Source organism: Perognathus longimembris, chromosome 2 (genome assembly GCF_023159225.1).
Source record: "Perognathus longimembris pacificus isolate PPM17 chromosome 2, ASM2315922v1, whole genome shotgun sequence".
Taxonomy (NCBI): domain Eukaryota; kingdom Metazoa; phylum Chordata; class Mammalia; order Rodentia; family Heteromyidae; genus Perognathus; species Perognathus longimembris.
Window position 1 is genome coordinate 136,323,075 of NC_063162.1, and position 19,194 is coordinate 136,342,268.

The 19,194-nt window shown below is 36.7% G+C and overlaps 1 protein-coding gene across 2 annotated transcripts in view; it reads left to right on the plus strand.

Moving 5' to 3' along the window:
- Positions 1-19,194, plus strand: part of Klhdc10 (kelch domain containing 10) — a 49,891-nt gene that overhangs the window by 14,390 nt on the left and 16,307 nt on the right. Inside the window, exons 2-3 of one of the 2 annotated variants that reach the window (XM_048340220.1) lie at positions 5,574-5,660; positions 17,112-17,333. In XM_048340220.1, the coding sequence (XP_048196177.1) occupies positions 5,574-5,660; positions 17,112-17,333 (309 nt within the window). The remainder of the gene's footprint in view (positions 1-5,573; positions 5,661-17,111; positions 17,334-19,194) is intronic. The other variant, XM_048340221.1, reaches the window with a different exon arrangement.

Consider the following 19,194-nt stretch of genomic DNA (forward strand, 5'->3'; position numbering starts at 1 on the left):
GCTTTTATTTTGTGGAGTCTAGACTTTTCTGCTTGGGGTCTGGTCTTGAACTTCAGTCTTTGAGATTTAGTGTCTTAGCTAGGATTACAGGTATGGCATAGTGATTCCTGTCTTTTCTTCTTACGGTCTTGAGAATTGAACCCTGTGCCTCTAACAAGCTAGGCAAATGTTCTACCACTTAAGTCATACTCTCAGTCCTTTTTTTTTATTATTTTGTCTTTGAGTTAGGGTCTCACTAATTTTGCCTAAGTTGTTCTCAGACTTGTGATCCTTCTGCTTGTACCTTCTGAGTAGCAGGGCCTGTAGGTGAGTGCCACAACCTGGCTCAAAGTGATGCTCTTCACTCTGCTGCTTTGAACCTCCAGTTCTTTCTATTGCTGCTGTAGTTCAAGCCTTTACTGCTTTATGCTGGATTTCTTTTTCAATTCTTAATCTTCCTTTCCTCATCTATCCTGTATATTAAAACAAGATAATCTTCTTAAAGTGTGACAGTTATTGTACTGTCAGGTTGTTCCCAGATCAATCTTTCAGTGGCTTTACATGCATTGAGAATCCAGCCTGATCTCATGTTTGTCTTTTTGATATTTACTGTACCTCACTAAATTTTCTCCAAGCTTTTTATCTAAGATTCAATTATGAATTGTCTATAAGACTAGGTAGTGAAATGAGACATTTGATGACTAACAAGAAAATGACATTATAAATAATCTTTGGAGTGGAATAATGCTTTTTCTTTGAGTTGTTTCCCTTTTTACCCAAAGTAGCTCCTTGCCATATGCTTTCATCAACGAACTGTTCATTGAATGAATGTGAATCAGATAGAAATCGATCCTATGCTGACCACTCATATAAGTGTCATATAAAACAAATTCTTTAAAAAAAACAACCCACATACAAACCTGATCTGGACTTTGAAATTTCTATTGTACCCTGAACTTGGAAGTAAAATATAGTTAGCTTTTGTCACTGGTAGTGAGTAGGGATAAGAAGGCACTGTTGTGTAGTGAGATGAAATGTACCAGTTGCTAGTCTTCTTTAGTATAGCTATTGTGCCTAAGTGTTAATACTCACACGGGGGTCTGTTCAGTCTCTGTGGTCCGAGTGTTGTTATTTCTCTTACTACTGCTATTGTTGTTCCAATCTTGGAACAAAGTCCTCTATTCTACAACACTTGACTAAACAAGGAAAATGGGTGCTAGGTGTCTGATCTTCTGTGACTTCTGTGTTCCCCCAAGCAGTCATGCTGTAAATTTTGTAAAAGTTTCAATTCTTCTTTCTGTCTTCCATCTCTGGGCTTAATTTACCTTAGTTTAAACTAGGTCACCAAAACTTGCTCTAGCTTTTTTTTTATTCTGCTGTTTAGAACGGTGTAGTTTTTCCTGTAATCTAATTCTAATAGCTTTTCATCTTTCAGTGATTGCTCATAGTTTTAATCTACAAAGGGCATTTCTTGTTTTCTTTTAATTATGGATTTTAAAAAATGACTTGAGGGCTGGGAATATCCCCTAATGGTAGAGTGCTTGCCTCATATACATGAAGCCCTGGGTTAGATTCCCCAGCACCACATATATAGAAAAGGCCAGAAGTGGCACTGTGGCTCAAGTGGTAGAGTGCTAGCCTTGAGCAAAAAGAAGCCAGGGACCAAGGACAATGCTCAGCCAAGCCCCAGGACTGGCCAAAAAAAAAAAAAAAAAAAAAAAAAAGACTTATTTACAATACTTTGGGGAGGGCCAGCTTGCTTACTCAGCTTTTGTTCTTGGTTCAGTGAATGGTTATATATTTTTATGGTGAAAAAACTTCACAAAAGGAAGAAAAATGAAAGCAAGTAAAATAATTGGTGAAATCATTGGAAAGATGTTTTTCATTTTAAAGATTGTCTTTGAAGCAATCACTAATGAAAATCAGCAGTTTGAATATATGTAAAAACTTTAACAAAAAGTTCAAAGCAGGAATGTATTTTATTTATTTGAAATTGAAAAGGCATATGTTTCTTTAAAAATACATATTTGTTACTGTTACACTACTGTGCTGCTGTTTTCTGTTTGTTTCTTGCTCTTTGGGTAAAGGAAGAACACATGGGTTCTGAAGTCAGTTCCCACTTCCTCAGTCACCTCTGTGGAGTCAGCATTATCCTGTCTGTGCCTGTGATAGTAGTACTGTTTGCTGAGAGAGAAACATGCCAAAGGTGTTTGACACATCTAAGAAAACCTGAACGATTGTACATGTTGATCAAGTGCTCTATCACTGAGCCAGCCCCAGAGGAGCTGGTTATTCTCTCATTGTTATTCTAAAATAGTTGAGATTTCATACGGCACATAAAATAATATGGCATACAATTTTTGGATAACGTAACTCCAACCCCAGTCATAACCACTGTTAACATTTTGGTATGTTTCTTTCCAATATTTTAAAAATTATACTTTAGAAAAAAATTAATGTGGTATTGTTTTTCTTCCAGTCCAAAAGTAATGCCTACTCAATGAGAGAGCTTGGAAAATAAAGACCAACATAAAGGGAAAAGCCAAAAAAAATCAATCATTCATAATAACCACCCAAAGATAAGCAGCCACAATTAAAATTTGATATGTATCTTTCTTGTATGTTTCATGAACATATACTTTTTATTTACTAAAATTATATCATACCTTAATATCATTTTGTAACTTGTTCTTTTACAAGATATTGCGAAACATTTTGTCATGTTGATAAATACTGTTTATATACTTTTAAGAGTTTTATAGAATATGAACATATTTAAGTATGTTTATTTAACATACTTAACTGTCTCCCTATCATTGGACATTGAAGATGTTCTTAATTAATTTTACCATTATAAATATTACTACCATAGTTAGTTTCCTTGTCCATCCATCTTTCCATGCATCTATGATCATTTCTTTAGGAATAGATTCCTAGAAGTGGAATAGCTGGGTCAAAGGGTATGTACATTTTAATGCTTTTGATACATAAAAATTTTAAGCTAATCACTTGTTATATTCTGTCTTGTATTGCTATCTAACTGTTTTTCTGTGTCTGTCTTGTCTCCCTAATTAGAGTATGTGCTTGAGGGTAAGGGAAGTTTTTTTTACATGCATGTTATGTAGCTTTTAACAATATGGTTTCCTTGTACTGTATTCAGGAATCATCAATGCATACCGTACTAATTCAGAGCAGTGTTTCTTCAGTAGTTTGGATATCATAAACCCATAAGTTAAAAAATACATAAATGTAGATAGATCTAAGTCTATATGTCTCTCTATATATCGACATATAGACCTAGATTTATATGTATACATATATATTTAGGGCAGATGTAGGCTTGCAAATGCTGTTTTTCTAAAGAAAGGTATTAAAAAATTAACACCATTTTCCAATACTGTCCTTCCATAAAGTAAAGAATTTTAACAGTAGAAAGGTTCTAATCTGGGCTGGGAATATGGCCTAGTGGCAAGAGTGCTTGGCTCATATACCTGAAGCTCTAGGTTCAATTCCTCAACACCACATATATAGAAAAGGCCAGAAGTGGTGCTGTGGCTCATTGGCAGAGTTCTAGCCTTGAGCAAAAAGAAGCCAGGGACAGTGCTCAGGCCCTGAATTGAAGCCCCAGGACTGGCCAAAAAAAAAAAAAGGTTCTAATCTATGGAGAAAAGGGTAGGCCTTTGAAGGTTTTTACTCTTGATAAACTCGCTACCTTGTCTATAGTTTTCTTATTTTGTGTAGGTTTGGTAATCTTTACTTAAGCCTAGCAGTGGATAATAGACCAACATTTGGGAACCACTAACTTAAAATATTTAGAGGATTAAAAGATGAACCCTTTTGCAAGCAAAGTAAATCTTCTAACTTACAAGCATCTTTTCTCCATGATATTAAGGAAGCAAGTTCAGATAATGTCATAATTTACTGTGCAGAATTTGTGACCAGGCACCATTGGCTTATACCTGTAATCCTAACTACTCAGGAGGCTAAAATTGGAGGATCACAGTTCAAAGCTAGCCCGGGCATGAAAAGTCAGTGAGATTCTTATCTCTAGTTAACTACCAAAAAAGCTGGAAGTGTAGCTATGGCTCCACTCCTAGCCTTGAGCCAAAAAGCTCAGGGACAACACACAGGTCCTAAGTTCAAGCCCCAGGACTGGCACCAAAAAACAAAAAAGAATTTCTATATTCCAATGTAAACCTTCTTTGGCAGACAAACTAGATCTTGCTGATGAATATTTGAATATGTTTCCAATTATCCAAAACAAGAACTAGTCACGTTATAGGAAATTTGAGACAGGATATGTGTGGTTTCTAAAAGAAGGCAGCCAGGGATAAGGAGCCTCTTGGCCTTCAGACTAAATAAGGTTGGAGAAATCATTTGGTACATGATAAGACAGACACATATGCTTCTCATTGGCTGCCCTTGGCCATCTGCCTGTATTGATCATTTTCTATGGCCCTTAAATGAATGATATTATGAATATCCAATTGGCCCTTGGCAGAAAAAAAGGATCCTTGATTAGGTTTAAGTTTTGGCCCTGGCCTTTACTCACTTAATTTTCCTTTAGTGTCCTCACTTAGAAAATAATTATGATAATAATCTTCTTGAAAGTGGTGTTATAGCCTCTGTTCCAACAGTCACTTCACTGTAATGTAATTACTTGTTTATACATCTGTCTTGCTCACCACAGCATGGGCTCTTATGGGTAGGAGCAAGTCACTTCCTTCTTTTGCAGTTCTGGGTTCTAACACAAGGCTCCAGGCATGTTAGGTACTTAGTAAGATGAGTGCTAGATCAGTTCAGGAGTATTTAGAGAATTATGACATAACATATGTCAATTAGGACATATTATAATAATTATGTCATCAACTTTAAATGCTATGAAAACATTGTTTTATTATCAATAAGCGCTGTCTTTGATATTATCAAAACTTTGGGCAGAAAAAAAATCACCCCATTTAATTGTTCTGTAAATGTATTGCTTTTTTCTTCTATAAAAAACAAGTTCTAATTGGTGTTCCTGTGGAGCTGATTGCTTCTTGGAAAGACATGTGTATGTCCAATATTTCACCCCATAGAAATGCCCATTTAGTGAATGTTTATTTGGCTATCATACAATTTTACTTATAGTAAGATCAATTTATTTCACATTTAGAGGCTGGTGCCCATTGCTGTATAACTAATACCAAATCTTGAGACCAAAAGCCAGCTATGTCCAATTACTTTTCTGTAGTGCTCCTTTTTGGATATTCAGTGACTTAAAAATTGTTTCTAATAGTTTGTAAAGCTCTTGGTGGTTTTGCCACAAGATGGCAATGGTGGTTATTGAGTACACATACTATTGACTCAGAATCCTGAGAAAAGGTACATATGGTTGTTCGTATTCTTTTGGGGATGAGTTGAAAACCTTCATCGCTGCTTATAAATTGACTTAATTTTTACTTTCAAAACAGTTAAATGCTGCTTTTCATCACTTCTTTTCTGTATTCAAGTATTGTTTTGTTTCCTGTTTTTCTGTCTTTATAATACAGTAACTATGTATTATTTGCCATGTTTGTATGTGTCTGACTTATTGCTGATAATTGTGGTAACAGGTAAGAAGAAAATACGATGGGACCCAGTTAGGAGGCGCTTCATTCAGTCCTGTCCCATCATAAGGATCCCTAACAGGTTTTTGAGAGGTGGGTGATAACTAGCAAGAGATCTGTGCTTCATATGGGGTAAAGGGAATTTTGAATGAATTTTCTAAACTCAAAACTCTGTTGTTCTTTGTCTTAACAGCTAAAATTGGAATAAGGGAAGTGTAGAATTTAGTCTTAACCTATGTTTTGTATTGATTATTGAAACTGTCATGATAAATTTGGGGGAGTTAGAATCTCTTAATGTTTATTAAATGGTAGAGATAAATCATCTCACCAGTATCAGTGGCATTCCACTGTAAACATATTAGAAAGAACTTTGAGAAGTTTATAAAAATATGAGTGGGGAAAATAGGATTACAAATATAATTGTAAGGGAGAAACAAAATATTAGTCTGCGTAGTAGTATAAAATAAAAACCCAAGGTGTCAAGCCATAAATAAAAGGGGAAAGTGTTTGGTATTTGTTACAAATGGTTAATACAGTACCATAAATATATAAAGAGTGTTTATAAACCAATAGACTAAAAGCAAATGTCCAGTAGATAAATAGTTAAAAGGATATGAATAGTCAACTCATAAGAAGTGCTAAGGAATACAAGCTTTAATGTTGTAACATGACAGTTATAACAAAAACAATCTTTACTTATTAGGTTGACAAAAACTAAAAATAAGAATGCCCAAGGTTGGCAAGTATAAGGGAAAATAAAACTCAAGTATTGAGCTTTGATGCAGCCTTTTTCTATCTAACTTGGCAAAATGTATCAAAAAAACATAAAAATGCCAGGCACTGATGGCTCATGCCTGTAATCCTTGTTACTCGGGAGGCTGATACCTGATGATCGCATTTCGAAGCCAGCCTAGGCAAGAAAAACCATGAAACTCTTATCTTCAATTAACCACCACCACCAAAACAAACCCAAAGTGGAGCAGTGGCTCTAGTGGTAGAGTACTAGCTTTGAGCAATGAAGCTCAGAGACAATGCCCAGGCCCCGAGTTCAACCCCCAGAAGTGGCACCAAAAATCAAATCCACAGAAAAGTTTTTTTGCTTTATAGAAAGATTATATTCTTATAGAAAGACCAGGTTCCTCCTACCTTTAATATTTTCCAGCAATACTTAATCCATACTAAAATTTTAAAAATATATAAGAAAAGGATTAAAAACTGGTTTATTCACTTTTCTAACTGTAGCAAATCATCAGGGAAACATGTATAATTTTATAATTATATAATTTATAATGTGTCTAATTTTAATTGGAGAGGTTAAAACAAAACTAGGAAGTTCTACAACTGTAGTTATTTCTACATCTAGTGTCCAATTCTTTAGATCCAAGCTCTAGAGAATGATTGAAAAGACTAGGCCTAAGCAGACCATGATAAGAAATAAGATGTGTGCCACATCAGTAGTGTTATTGATAAAAATTGAGAGAGGTTTTCATGTGACAGATAAATCATTTTGTGCATGTGACCAAGCAGGCATGCCTAATTCTGTACCATTTTTTTCTTCATCCTAATTTATAAATTAAAAAGGTTAACTTACTGTTTTAATGAGAAGTTAACTTGGTCTGAAAGAAGCATAAATTAAGCTTTATTACTTAATAGTTAATATTACTTTTGCTATAACTTATTATGCTTACTCAATATAAGCATAATTAAGAAATAATTAGGATTTAAAATACAATATAATCATGTAAAAAAGATAAACATTTAAAAAACAAAGGAAATAGTGAAATAAGTGGTTATATCTGGAAGGTGGGATTTTTTTAAATAGTTTTTATCTTTCAATTTTCTAATCATGGGGAAAAAAGATTGCACAGGTAAGTTTCATACCATTGGTTACTTGTAAGCCCTAATTTAAACAGTGGCTAAGAAAGCTGGTCATTGATAATTCTGAGAGGAGTGTGGTGCGCTGTGGTCAGCAGTAGAATTGATCACCACGGACCTTTTTCAAATTAATGCCCTGTCTTACTTCTCACCTTCTTTGACCAGTCTGGAGTGTTTGCAGCTGTTGACAACCTATACTGTCTTAAAATTTTCTCTATTATTGGAATGAAATACTGTCTAGGATCCTAGATGTTTTCTTCTGCTTCCTTAGTTGTTCATTGTTTCCCTCACTGGTTTCTTTCCACCCACTGAAGGTGGGTGTTGCTCCTGTGTTCTGTCCTCCCCATCATCTCCTTTGATTGTCTCATCAACTTTATTAGGTTTGGCTATCTTGGTTTGTTCATTGTTCATTCTTTCATTATCTCAGTATTTCCTGAAATATGTACCAGGAACTGTGCTGTAGAGGATCAGGTAAAGAGACAATTACAGCATATTTGAGTCTAATTCTTTGTGATGAGGATCCTGATGAGGTAGCGTGGGTTTGGGACACACAGGAGAGGTTTCCAACTCACCTTGGGGAGGAGGAAGGTGAGACAAGAGGAGTGGACCTCAAGATGACTGGCCATAGGGATATACTTAGGGGTTAGCAAGTGAGGGCTGGAATTTCAAACCACCGGGGCCAAGTACCTTGAGTAAAGGCATGTGGACAAACCCAGGTGGGAAGGAGGAGTTGAGAACCTGGAGCTCCCAAATGGAGAGGGTACCATTCAAGGGGAGTGTTCATGATCAGACTTGCTTTTGAAGCTAGAGACGAGATTTAATTGAAAGACTAGTTGCAAGATAATAATCTAGATATCAAGGTGAGAGATGATGGAGCCTGAAATGAAGGTAGTTATAGTAGATGATTCAGAGAGTAGAGCATGAGTTTGAAATATGAGGATGTTAAATAGAAAAGACTTGATTACTAACTGAAAAATGTGTTCCAGTTGTCTGTGTGGACCATAGCTGTTAGATGGGTAGGTGTTAAGAGACTAGATAATGAACTTGGTTTAATCCCTGCAAGCCAGTAATAGAGTATTATTTAACCTTTAGTCTAACAGTTATTCCCAGAAAAACCTCTTTGGTTCTTTAACACTAAGTCTAGTAGTTATTTCCAGGGAAACTTCCTTGACAGGCTTGTTCCCTCTGGTCTGTGGGCATCACCCTCTATGCACCTACCTATATTCACATTTATCACTTGGAATTACAGTTGTTTCTTTCTTCTCTTGTCTGTGCTTCCTGTTAGATTGTGAGCTCCACAAGGGCAGGAACAGTGGATAGTGCCTTTCACTTCATAGCATACTGCATGTGGTAGGAACATTACACGTGTTTTGAGTTTTATTGAATTATTAAAAGGCTGCTATTGGACTAGCCTGGGTCTAAAATTTTAGTGCATTCTTAGCTTCTCTCTAGTGATACTGACAGAATGTTAAAATGCTATTGTTTAATGTTTCATTGGGTGTTTTCCTTTGTTTTTCTTTTTTTCTTTTCTGTTATCTATACTTTAGAAATAGGGAGTCCTATATGTTACCACTATTGATAACTGAAAACAGTTTCATAGGGCCTGTTTTCTGTCACTAGATTTCTTCACTAGGTTCTGCATCTTCTCAAAAGAGATTTCAGCTGGGTGCTGGTGGCTCACGCCTATAATCCTAGCTACTCAGGAGGCTGAGATCTGAGGATTGTGGTTCAAAGCCAGCCTGGGCAGGAAGGTCTGTGTGACTCTTATCTCCAGTTAATCACCAGAAAACCACAAGTGGCACTGTGGCTCAAGTGGTGGAGTGCTAGCATTGAGCTGAAGAGCTCAGGGACAGCTCCCAGGCCCCAGGTTCAAGCCCCACAACTGATTTTTTTTTTTCAAGTGTGGTATTCTGAGACCAGTGGGTTTCCGTCATGAAGTGAGGAACTGGAAGTACTCATTTAACTTCCTCTACTCAAATAGCACTGAAAATGACAAAACAGACAAAAGATAACAAATCATAGCTGTATTACAAAACAAAATAAACAAAAAACCCCAACAAACAGAAAAGGGTGATGTCTGAATCCAGGCTCAGCCATTTGTCAGTTGGGTAACCTTGGGCAAGGTGCTTGATCTTCTTTTCATCCCAGTTTCCTTATTTGTGAAATTAGGATATGATACTAGAACCTGTCTTATAGAATTATTATGAGGATTCAGAGAGACAATGTGTGCATGGCACTTAAGTGTATTTTACATTTAGCAAATGCTTAATTAATGTTAGCTGCTATTGTTATTATAATAACACCAGGGATTTTGAAAATTTTTAGGGTAACCAAAAACAACTAGAATCATATTGGGTAAGAAACCATTACTGGATAAAATGTAGTCTAGCTCCTGCTACATGAAGAAAAGTTTCTTAGTACTGAGTTTTTCCTGAAGCAGTTAAGCTTAGAGCAGCAGACAAAGGAGAGCAGGTCTGGGGGAAGATGGAACTGAGGGCAAATAAAGAAAGAATTGCCTGTGAAACAGTTCCTTTCCCTACGCCTTCTCTTTCTTCCTTCATATAAAGGGCTGTGGCCATGACATTAGTTCCCAGGGTGAATCTGTGAGAGCAGGATCTCCAGCAACTAGTAGATTCGTCTTGAGGAGGGTTGGACAGGCTTGGTGACCATTGAGAACACACATCTTAGTGCCTTTGGTAATGAATGTCCACCAGAGACTGGATGAGCAGGGTAGAGTGGGAAGAGCAGGAAGAGTGCTCCATCCATCAAGAATTGATTTACATACATTACATGGCCATGCCGTCAAAATAAGATCTGCTTTACTTCAAGAATAATAGGGAGAAATTGCTTTTCTTTCTATACTTGTAAAATGAAACCTATCTGACAGTGCACTACTTACCTGCAGACACCCACAAGACCTCTTTTGGAGGTTTTAGAGACAGTAAAACAACTGTTAGGGAAATGTGCATTTAAACAAAAAGAAGTAAAATCAGTGTTAGCCTTCCATTTTATCAACATAGATAGGTGATCAAATTTCACCAGATGTTTGAGGGAAACTAAACTTGGAAGAGGGTGCCAAGATGAACAAATACAGCAGCTGCTCATGGTAGAGACAGAAAGCACTGTGGAACACTAGGATGCTCTAATCTTGTATGCTCACGGAGCCAAGAGTGAATTGCATAAAAATCTGAGATAAACAATGATGAGATAAAAAATACCAGGTGCCTTGGCCTACCTATGGTCTTAGCTGCTCAGGAAGTAAAGGCAAGAGGATTGAGTCCAGAAGTTCAAGGCACACGTGTGTGTGTGTGTGTACACACACACACACATATACCTATACCTATATATATATATATATACACACATGCATACAAGTTCTACATTTAAGAATTGATTGCTGAAGTAAAAACTCATTTGGAAGCTAAAAGTCTTAAATTCAGTTAATTTTACAAAATTAAAGTAGAAGAAATAAGCAGACCATGAAGTAAGAAGACAACAAGTAGAGAATATATGAGGAAAACCATGCTTTAAGGATAGATCTCTAATGATCCAATATCTACTTCTTAGGAGTTACAGAAGGAGAGATCTGAGTATAGAGGGAGAAAATAAAGACTTATTTTCCTTTTTTTTTTTTTTTTTCCAGTCCTGGGCTTGGACTCAGGGCCTGAGCACTGTCCCTGGCTTCTTTTTGCTCAAGGCCAGCAAGATCCTATCCCAAAAAGCCAGCAAAAAGAAAAGGAATAAAAAAAGAGGGAGAGGCACTTCCATACATGTTTCTGGGAAACCAAGTGAAAGAAAAAGGGACACAGAGAAGAAAAGAGGGAGAGAAGAAATAGGCACTTCCGTATACATATCTGGAAGTATACACTGGTCCAGATTTTTTTGGCTCTATAACAGTATTTTATCTGTATCCATTTTAAATGTGTTTTTCTTTGAGAAATTCAGACAGACATGTACATTTACATATGAATATTTAGAATTATTTTAAAATATTATTTGTAATAATGAAAACATTGAGAGGAGCCTAATTATCACATTATCTCAGTTTCTTTTGGTCTTTGGGCTAAAAATTAAAATCTATTTTCCTACTTCTCTTTGGTATCAAGAGCAAATATTGTGACTTGAAAGAAAAGATGGCTCAGATACCAGAGGCACATAATCCCCTAGCCATTCTGCCTATTGAGAGTTTATTTCTACAAGGAGAGTAAATCAATCAATATAATCAATATACAGGAAAGATACCTGCATTCCTATGTTCATTACAACACTGTTCATAGTATCCAACCAATCGAGTCAGCTGAAGTACCCAACAGAGGCGTGGATCTCTCTCTCTCTCTCTCTCTCTCTTTGAAGTATTATGTAGACATAAAATAAAATCATTTGCAGTGAAGTGGATGGAATTGGATATCATATTGAGACAGACCAAGCTCAAAAAACCCCAAAGTATTTTAGCCTGTAGCTAGATCTAAAAGACATATATATTCATGGACATATACCTGTATACATATTATGTGTATGGTTAAGCATAGAACATGAATCTAACTAAAGGGCTACTCAGGAGGAAAATGGGAAGGGAAAAGGGGGAAAAGATAGAGAATAAGTTTGAGATACATTGCAATGTATATGAAAACATAGTTGTTGGTTATTAATAAGAGATTAGGGAAGGGGAAAGAAACTGACTCTGTTGAGGGGGTCCTAGTGAGGGGGATGGACTAACAAGGGTGAAAGAGGATGAATATAGCTGAAGTAGATTGTTGGCATGTCTGAAAATAGAACAATGAAACCTGTTGAAATTGTATTAGGAAGGGGTAGGGTAATGGAGAGGTGATAGAGTGAGATTGATTGGAATGCTTTGTGTGTATGTGTACAGATGTCACAGTGAAGTACCCCTTGTACAGTAAATGGATGCTAATAAAAAACAGTTTACTTCTAATAGGTTCAGTTTTCCTTTTTTACTTCTGCATTTCTAATGGGAGTTCAGAACCAGATAAACCAATTCTGTGGGCAATTTTATTAGCATAAGTAATTATAAGGAAAGAGATTTGTACATGGAGATTTGAGGAAAGGATTCAGAGAGCTACTTTAGACTAAAACCCAATTTCATTTTGTCAAGGTTGAGAGCCATACTATATTCTATATCATGAAAATTAATGCTTAGTTTCCATAGCATTTGCCCTGACAATTTTCCATGATTTATTCAAAATGGAATGAGTTCCTAATATATTAGTCACTCTTGGGCTATAAATATGAGAAAGAAATCTGTAGTTCCTGACTGAGAAAGAGGAATAAAGTTACCACTGACTTCTAGCTGTAAGACTCCTGACAGAATGGAAAGAAGGGAATAGGGGGAGAGAGAAGGAGAAACAAGAAAGAGGGAGAATGTGTATGTGTGTGTCAGGGCCTTGTGCTTGCTAGGAGCTGTACCACTGAGCCACACCTCCAGCCCATTCTTCTGCTGATGTTTTTGTTAGATGCACAGTAGTTTTAACTTAGGTTCTTGTGCTTGCTAAGCAGGTGCTTTATAACCCAAGCTATTCTGACACTCCCTTTGGGCTTAGTTGGTTATTAAAATTTTGTTATTTTATAAAGGTGATGTACACAGGAGTTATTGTTTCATAAGTCAGGTCATAAGTACGTCCCTTTCCTTTGTTCTCTCCTAGTTTTTTTTCCTCCTGTCCCCACCACCTTGCTCAGCCATTGGATGAGATGGAGTCTTTCAAACTTTAATGCCCAGGCTGGCCTTGAACTGTAATCCTCCAGTCTCTGCCTTCCAAGTAGCTAGGATTACAAACATGAGCCACTGCTGTCCAGCCAGGTTATTTAATATTTATCAAACAAAAATCAGATGCTCTTTATCCAGTCATTTCATTTGTATAGATCATGAGATTATTAACAAGACAGAAGTTGGGTTAAATCATCACTGTTTGATCAAAATAGTATGTGAAGCATAGAACTGAAAGTTGTTTTTGTCAGTTATGGGGCTTGAACTCAGGGCCTGGGCACTGCCTCTGAACCCTTTTTGCTCAAGACTAACACTCTACCATTTTGAGCCACAGCTCCTCTTCTAGTTTTTAAGTGGTTAATTGGATATAACAGTTTCACAGGGACTTTTCTGCCTGGGTTGGCTTTGAACTGTAATCCTTAAATTTCAGCCTCCTGAGTAGCTAGGATTACAGGCTTGAACTACCAGTGCCCCATAGAATTGAAAGTTTTGTAGTAGGTACATTAAAAAAGTTAAAAAACAAAATTAATATTTAAATAACTTATGTATGTAATGTTTTATATTAATTTTATTATTTATATAAATGGTATTTTATTATTACTTTATTTACAATAAAGTATGTCTATAATTTGATGGATATATTAAAATAATCTAAAAATTAGTCATTTGAGATTTTTCTTGGGTTATTAAGTTTTTGAAATCCAGTTGATATTTTACATTTTAGACACATCTCAGTTTGGACCAGCCATATGTTAAGTGTTGAATAACCATTTGTGGCTAGTACCTACTGTGTTGGACAGGATGGAGCTAGAATATAAGCTCCAGAGGACAGACAGTAATTGTCTCATTGTAACCCCACACCTGGTGCTCTAACATTGTACACAGCTGGCAAATAGTAATATTTTTTACTTAATGAGTGAACAAGCAAATTAATTTTATATAAAATTATCTTTTCATTGACTCAACTTATACCTATGTGAGTCAGCTGTATTTGTCACACATAGTGAATGGAAAACTTAGAGCACTTTCCCTACTCTGTAGATCCATGTAGGGAAAATCTTAGAACATGCTGTATTTCTTTTCTAATATAGCTTTACAATTAATCTACTGGCTCCAGGCAACACAGCAAATAAATAATGTTATTTAGAGATTTTTTTTAGAGTTCATGTTTGTTGACCATAGCAATTCTTATTTTAGTTTGAGAAAGGATCTCACTATACAGCTCAGACTGAGTTCAGACTCTTGATAGTCCTGTCAAAGCTTCCTGGGTGTTGGGACTGGCATGTGTTACTATGCCTGGCTTGTTTCCCTTTTGTTTTGATTTTTTGTTAGTTTGTTTTTTTAAATTAGGTCTTACTATACATAGCCCACACTGGCCTCAAATTAGTGATCCTCCTGCCTTAGGTTTATCTTACTAATTAATAAGCATTTGTGTTTTAAAAAGATGATTTCATGGGAGAGGGAGGGTAGAAGGGAAAACTGGGAGAAAATGGGAAGAGGTAACACTTCAAACAGAAATGTACTCATTACCTGACGTATGTAACTGTAACCCTCTGTACATCACCTTTACAATAACAATAATAAAAAAGATTATTTCATAATCTAGAACCTGACCCTTGATCATTCTCATCCCTGCTGCCCATATCCCTCCCTCCTTCCTTTTCTGTTTTTCTGTCTTTCCCTTATTGCTAGAGATTGAAGCCATGCCCTTGCACATACCAAGCACACAGTCTGACACTGAGCTACATTCCCTTTCAAATCTTGTTGTTTTTTTTTTCAAATCTTAAATATAATAACATCAAAGTCTGCAGAGAGAGTTGAGCAATGTTTTGGTCATCCTTGTCACTGTTTACTTTGACCTAGGGTTAACGTTAACTTTTAGGACCTGTTTTGTTTCTCTGTCTAAGGTGTTGTGGATGATATAGGATAATTGTGACACATGATCTTTGCCCTTGAGGAGCTTATTATCTATTTGGAGAAGAAAAACAAATTGATGAAGTAGAGTAATACAAATTAGTTCACTTTCAACTTTGTCTAGTGTTTTCTAGGTTTGGTTATATATAGAAAGGTGAATATAGATCATTCCTCTTCCCTCAAACAGCTTACAGTCTCCTGGAAAATAGACTAAACTACTGAATGTGTTTAATGTAGTTGTAATAAATCTGTGAGAAACAGTACAATATCCCCATGTACAGATGAGGAAGCTGAGACCCAGTGAAATTTGGTGGCTTGCTCAATGTAGCAGTTACAGAGATCTTGGATTCAAACCCAGACTCAGTGCTTCCTTGTTCTGCCACACTGCTCTTTATAGAGTCCTAGAAAGATGCAGAGTTCTTCATTTCAGGTAAATCATGGTGCATTAGTAAATTTGCCCACTGATGGAAGTTTCCCTGATGCTTTACTCCTATATTTACTCCTATATTTATATTTATGAACAATCATCTTACTGATTATACCCATCTAGTGAGTATAGTATGGTACTGAACTGGAAGGGTCATAGGGCCTCATTATTGAGAATGATCTACACTTGGAGGCATTTCTCCCTCTAGAGACTGAGGGTAGGACCTCTAGGCCAAGGTGTAAAGGACTAGGCTTTGCCAGCAGAGAGGCTGACTTAATGGATGGTAGTGAATGTGAGAGATAAGCTAGGTCAATAGAGAGGGCTTTGAAATGCTGGGACCAGAATTGGTCCTTGAGCAATGAGGAACCATGAAAGACTCTTAGGATTATAGAACTGACTTGGACCAGAATGACTCATTGATTCATTGTTGTTGTTTTTTTTTTTATTTGCTCTATTCTGTGTGTAATTTCTTTTGAGTTCTATTTTAAAAGTATACCCTAAAAAGTGGAATTTTATTTTTAGTATAAAACCTTATTAGCTTGGTCATGAATGTTTATTTATAGAACAGATGTTTCTTTTAGGTTTCTAATGTTGTCATAAATATTAACATCATCCTAGTATGAATTACTAATGAGGAAGTAGATCAGTCCTTGGAGTATCAAGGTAACCACAGTAGCATCTTATTTCATCCCATATATACTGATGATTGTTGGTTCTGTAGCTACATGAGGGTTTGTGGAGACTAGTATAAAAATTATAAAGATAATGCAGGTGATGTAAGGTTTTATTTTGTTCTTTTACTTTAAAATAATGAAATAACTTCATGAACTAATTGATGTAATTTAAGCTTCAAGAGGGGCATGGATGTAGCTCAGTGGCAGAGTACCTGCCCAGCACATGTGAAAACCTTAGATTTGACTCCTAGCACCAGGATGGGTGGAGAGCACTTTACAAACTTTGAAATCTAAATTATATAAATTGCCTTTCTTAATGCTTTTAGTAAAATGATGCCTGCTCTTTGAGATAAACATAAAGATTTTCTTTGCTAAATATTTGGAATGGTATTTAAATTGAAAATTTTGCCAGGACCCCTTGAAAACCAGTTTTTCTTTTAAGTGTACACTTACATATTGTGGAAAAATTATAGACTTTATGTGTGTGTTTTTGTTTATACATTACTCATTCACATTTGTAGTTATATTTATGTAGTTCTCCAATATTCACCGTTTAATTTGGTTTGCATATTTTTTTTCTCCTCTAAAGAAATAAGAAAATTTGTCCTGTTAGCTTTTGGATTACTAAATCTCTCCTCTTCCTTTTCTTGAAAATTCCAAGTTGTCAACCATTTTCTTGAGGTTTATAGCATGCTATGTTGACTCCCTTGGGAAAAATCTTTTCACAGTCCTTAAAATTTAAAAGTATTCATAAAATATAAAAAATGGGACTAGCTTCTTAAAATGTTAAGTAGTATGTATGAGTGCATGCAGTATCCTAAGCAAATAAAAAGCCACCCTCCTTGATTTCCTGTTAAAGCTCAAATGGTTGTTATTATGCGGTTTGAGAGTATGCAGGGCCACTTGTGGAGACCAGCCCTCTTCTTTTCTAGGCCATAGACCTCCCCCTGCACGCAGTGGACATCGTTGTGTGGCAGATAATACCAACCTCTATGTGTTTGGAGGTTACAACCCAGACTATGATGAATCGGGAGGACCAGATAATGAAGACTACCCTCTCTTTCGGGAGCTTTGGCGTTATCATTTTGCAACAGGTGTCTGGCATCAGATGGGCACAGATGGCTACATGCCCCGAGAGCTGGCATCTATGTCACGTAAGTTCAAGGAGTCCTAGACTTTCCACTTTACAAACTACCTGAGAGGTCAGATTCAGTGTTGCATGTTCCTTGTTAATGGCATATAATATTGTAATCCTATTAAACTGTTTACTATAGTGATAATATAATAAGGTGACTCAGGATCACTTAGGTCTTGAATCTGAATTTGTCTGCTTACTGTTGCCTTGCCAGGTGAGTCTTTAGTTTTTGTTGTTGTTGTTGTTTTTTGCCAGTCCTGGGGCTTGAACTCAGGGCCTGAGCACTGTCCCTGACTTCTTTTTGTTCAAGGCTAGCACTCTACCACTTGAGTCACAGCGCCACTTCTGGCCGTTTTCTATATATGTGGTGCTGGGGAATCGAACCCAGGGCTTCGTGTATATGAGGCAAGCATTCTTGCCACTAAGCCTTATTCCCAGCCCTCATAACTTTATTTTGTGACAGTACTGGGGCTTGAACTCAGAGCTTACATTCTCAACTTGGCTTTATCAAGGCTGGTGCTCTAACCCTTGAGCCACACCTTCACTCCCGAGTCTTTAGTTTTAACTTGATTAAAATGGAGGGTTTTTAATATAAACTTTTGTGTCTATGCTAAACAAACAGTAGTCAGAGATAAAAAAAAATGGGGTTGTGACAATGATAATGACTAGCCCTTGAGTGAAATACTTTATACATGTTGTCTACTTAATCCTCATAATGCTATGATTGCCTTTGTATAAATGAAGAACTTGTGGCTAGGAGAGGCCCTAGGGTGATGGCAAAGGGTGCAGGCTCTGGAGCTTATTTCCTGGGATTGAATACAGCTTGACAAGCTTTTTTTTTTTTTGACAAGTATTTTTTAGGAAACCCTTTAAAATTACTTCCTGCCTCTGTTTTGTCATCCAAAAAGTAAAACAAACACTAATTCATATGTACATAAATTAATATCGAGGCTGAAAAGAACTCCAAAAAAGCAAAGGACTTCTTCGTAATTAGTCTTAGAGTATTTAGAGGACCTTATACTCTTTACCTCACACATGGTGATACACGTGCACATCTGAAAGAAGCTGGGAGGAGGGCACAGAATGAGTGGAAAATGCGGGGGGAAATGCAGTAGAAGGGGCTCAACAGCTGTAATGGACACTGATGAAAGCAAACTAAGCAACTCAAGGGCAGCAGGGAAGAGGGAAGAAATGAGAGAAAAAGAAGGAACAGGGCTGGGGATATAGCCTAGTGGCAAGAGTGCCTGCCTCGGATACACGAGGCCCTAGGTTCGATTCCCCAGCACCACATATACAGAAAACGGCCAGAAGCGGTGCTGTGGCTCAAGTGGCAGAGTGCTAGCCTTGAGCGGGAAGAAGCCAGGGACAGTGCTCAGGCCCGGAGTCCAAGGCCCAGGACTGGCCAAAAAAAAAAAAAAAAAAAGAAGGAACAGATTACACTAAGCAAAAGGAAAGAAATATATATGTATATGTCACCCGATCTGGAAGGAATTGTTTTATTGTTAATAATTATATGAAGTCATAAGCATTGTAGACTGGAATGACAATGTCAAGGGGAAGATTTTTTTAAAATGATGAAAGCAGAAGTGGTGCTGTGGCTTAAGTGGTAGAGCACTATCAGGGACAGTGCCCACACCCAGAGTTCAAGCCCCACGGCCGACCAAAAAATTTTTTTAAAAGAAAATAATAATAATAATAAAATAAAAAGCAAATGGTATTTAAAAATGATGAAAGCAAAAAGGGGAGTTGGGGGAAAGGGAAGGAAGGAGAAAAATGAGAAAGGGGATAAAAAGTATGACAAGAAATGTACGGGCTGGGAATATGGTCTAGTGGCAAGAGTGCTTGACTCGTATACATGAAGCCCTGGGTTCGATTCCCCA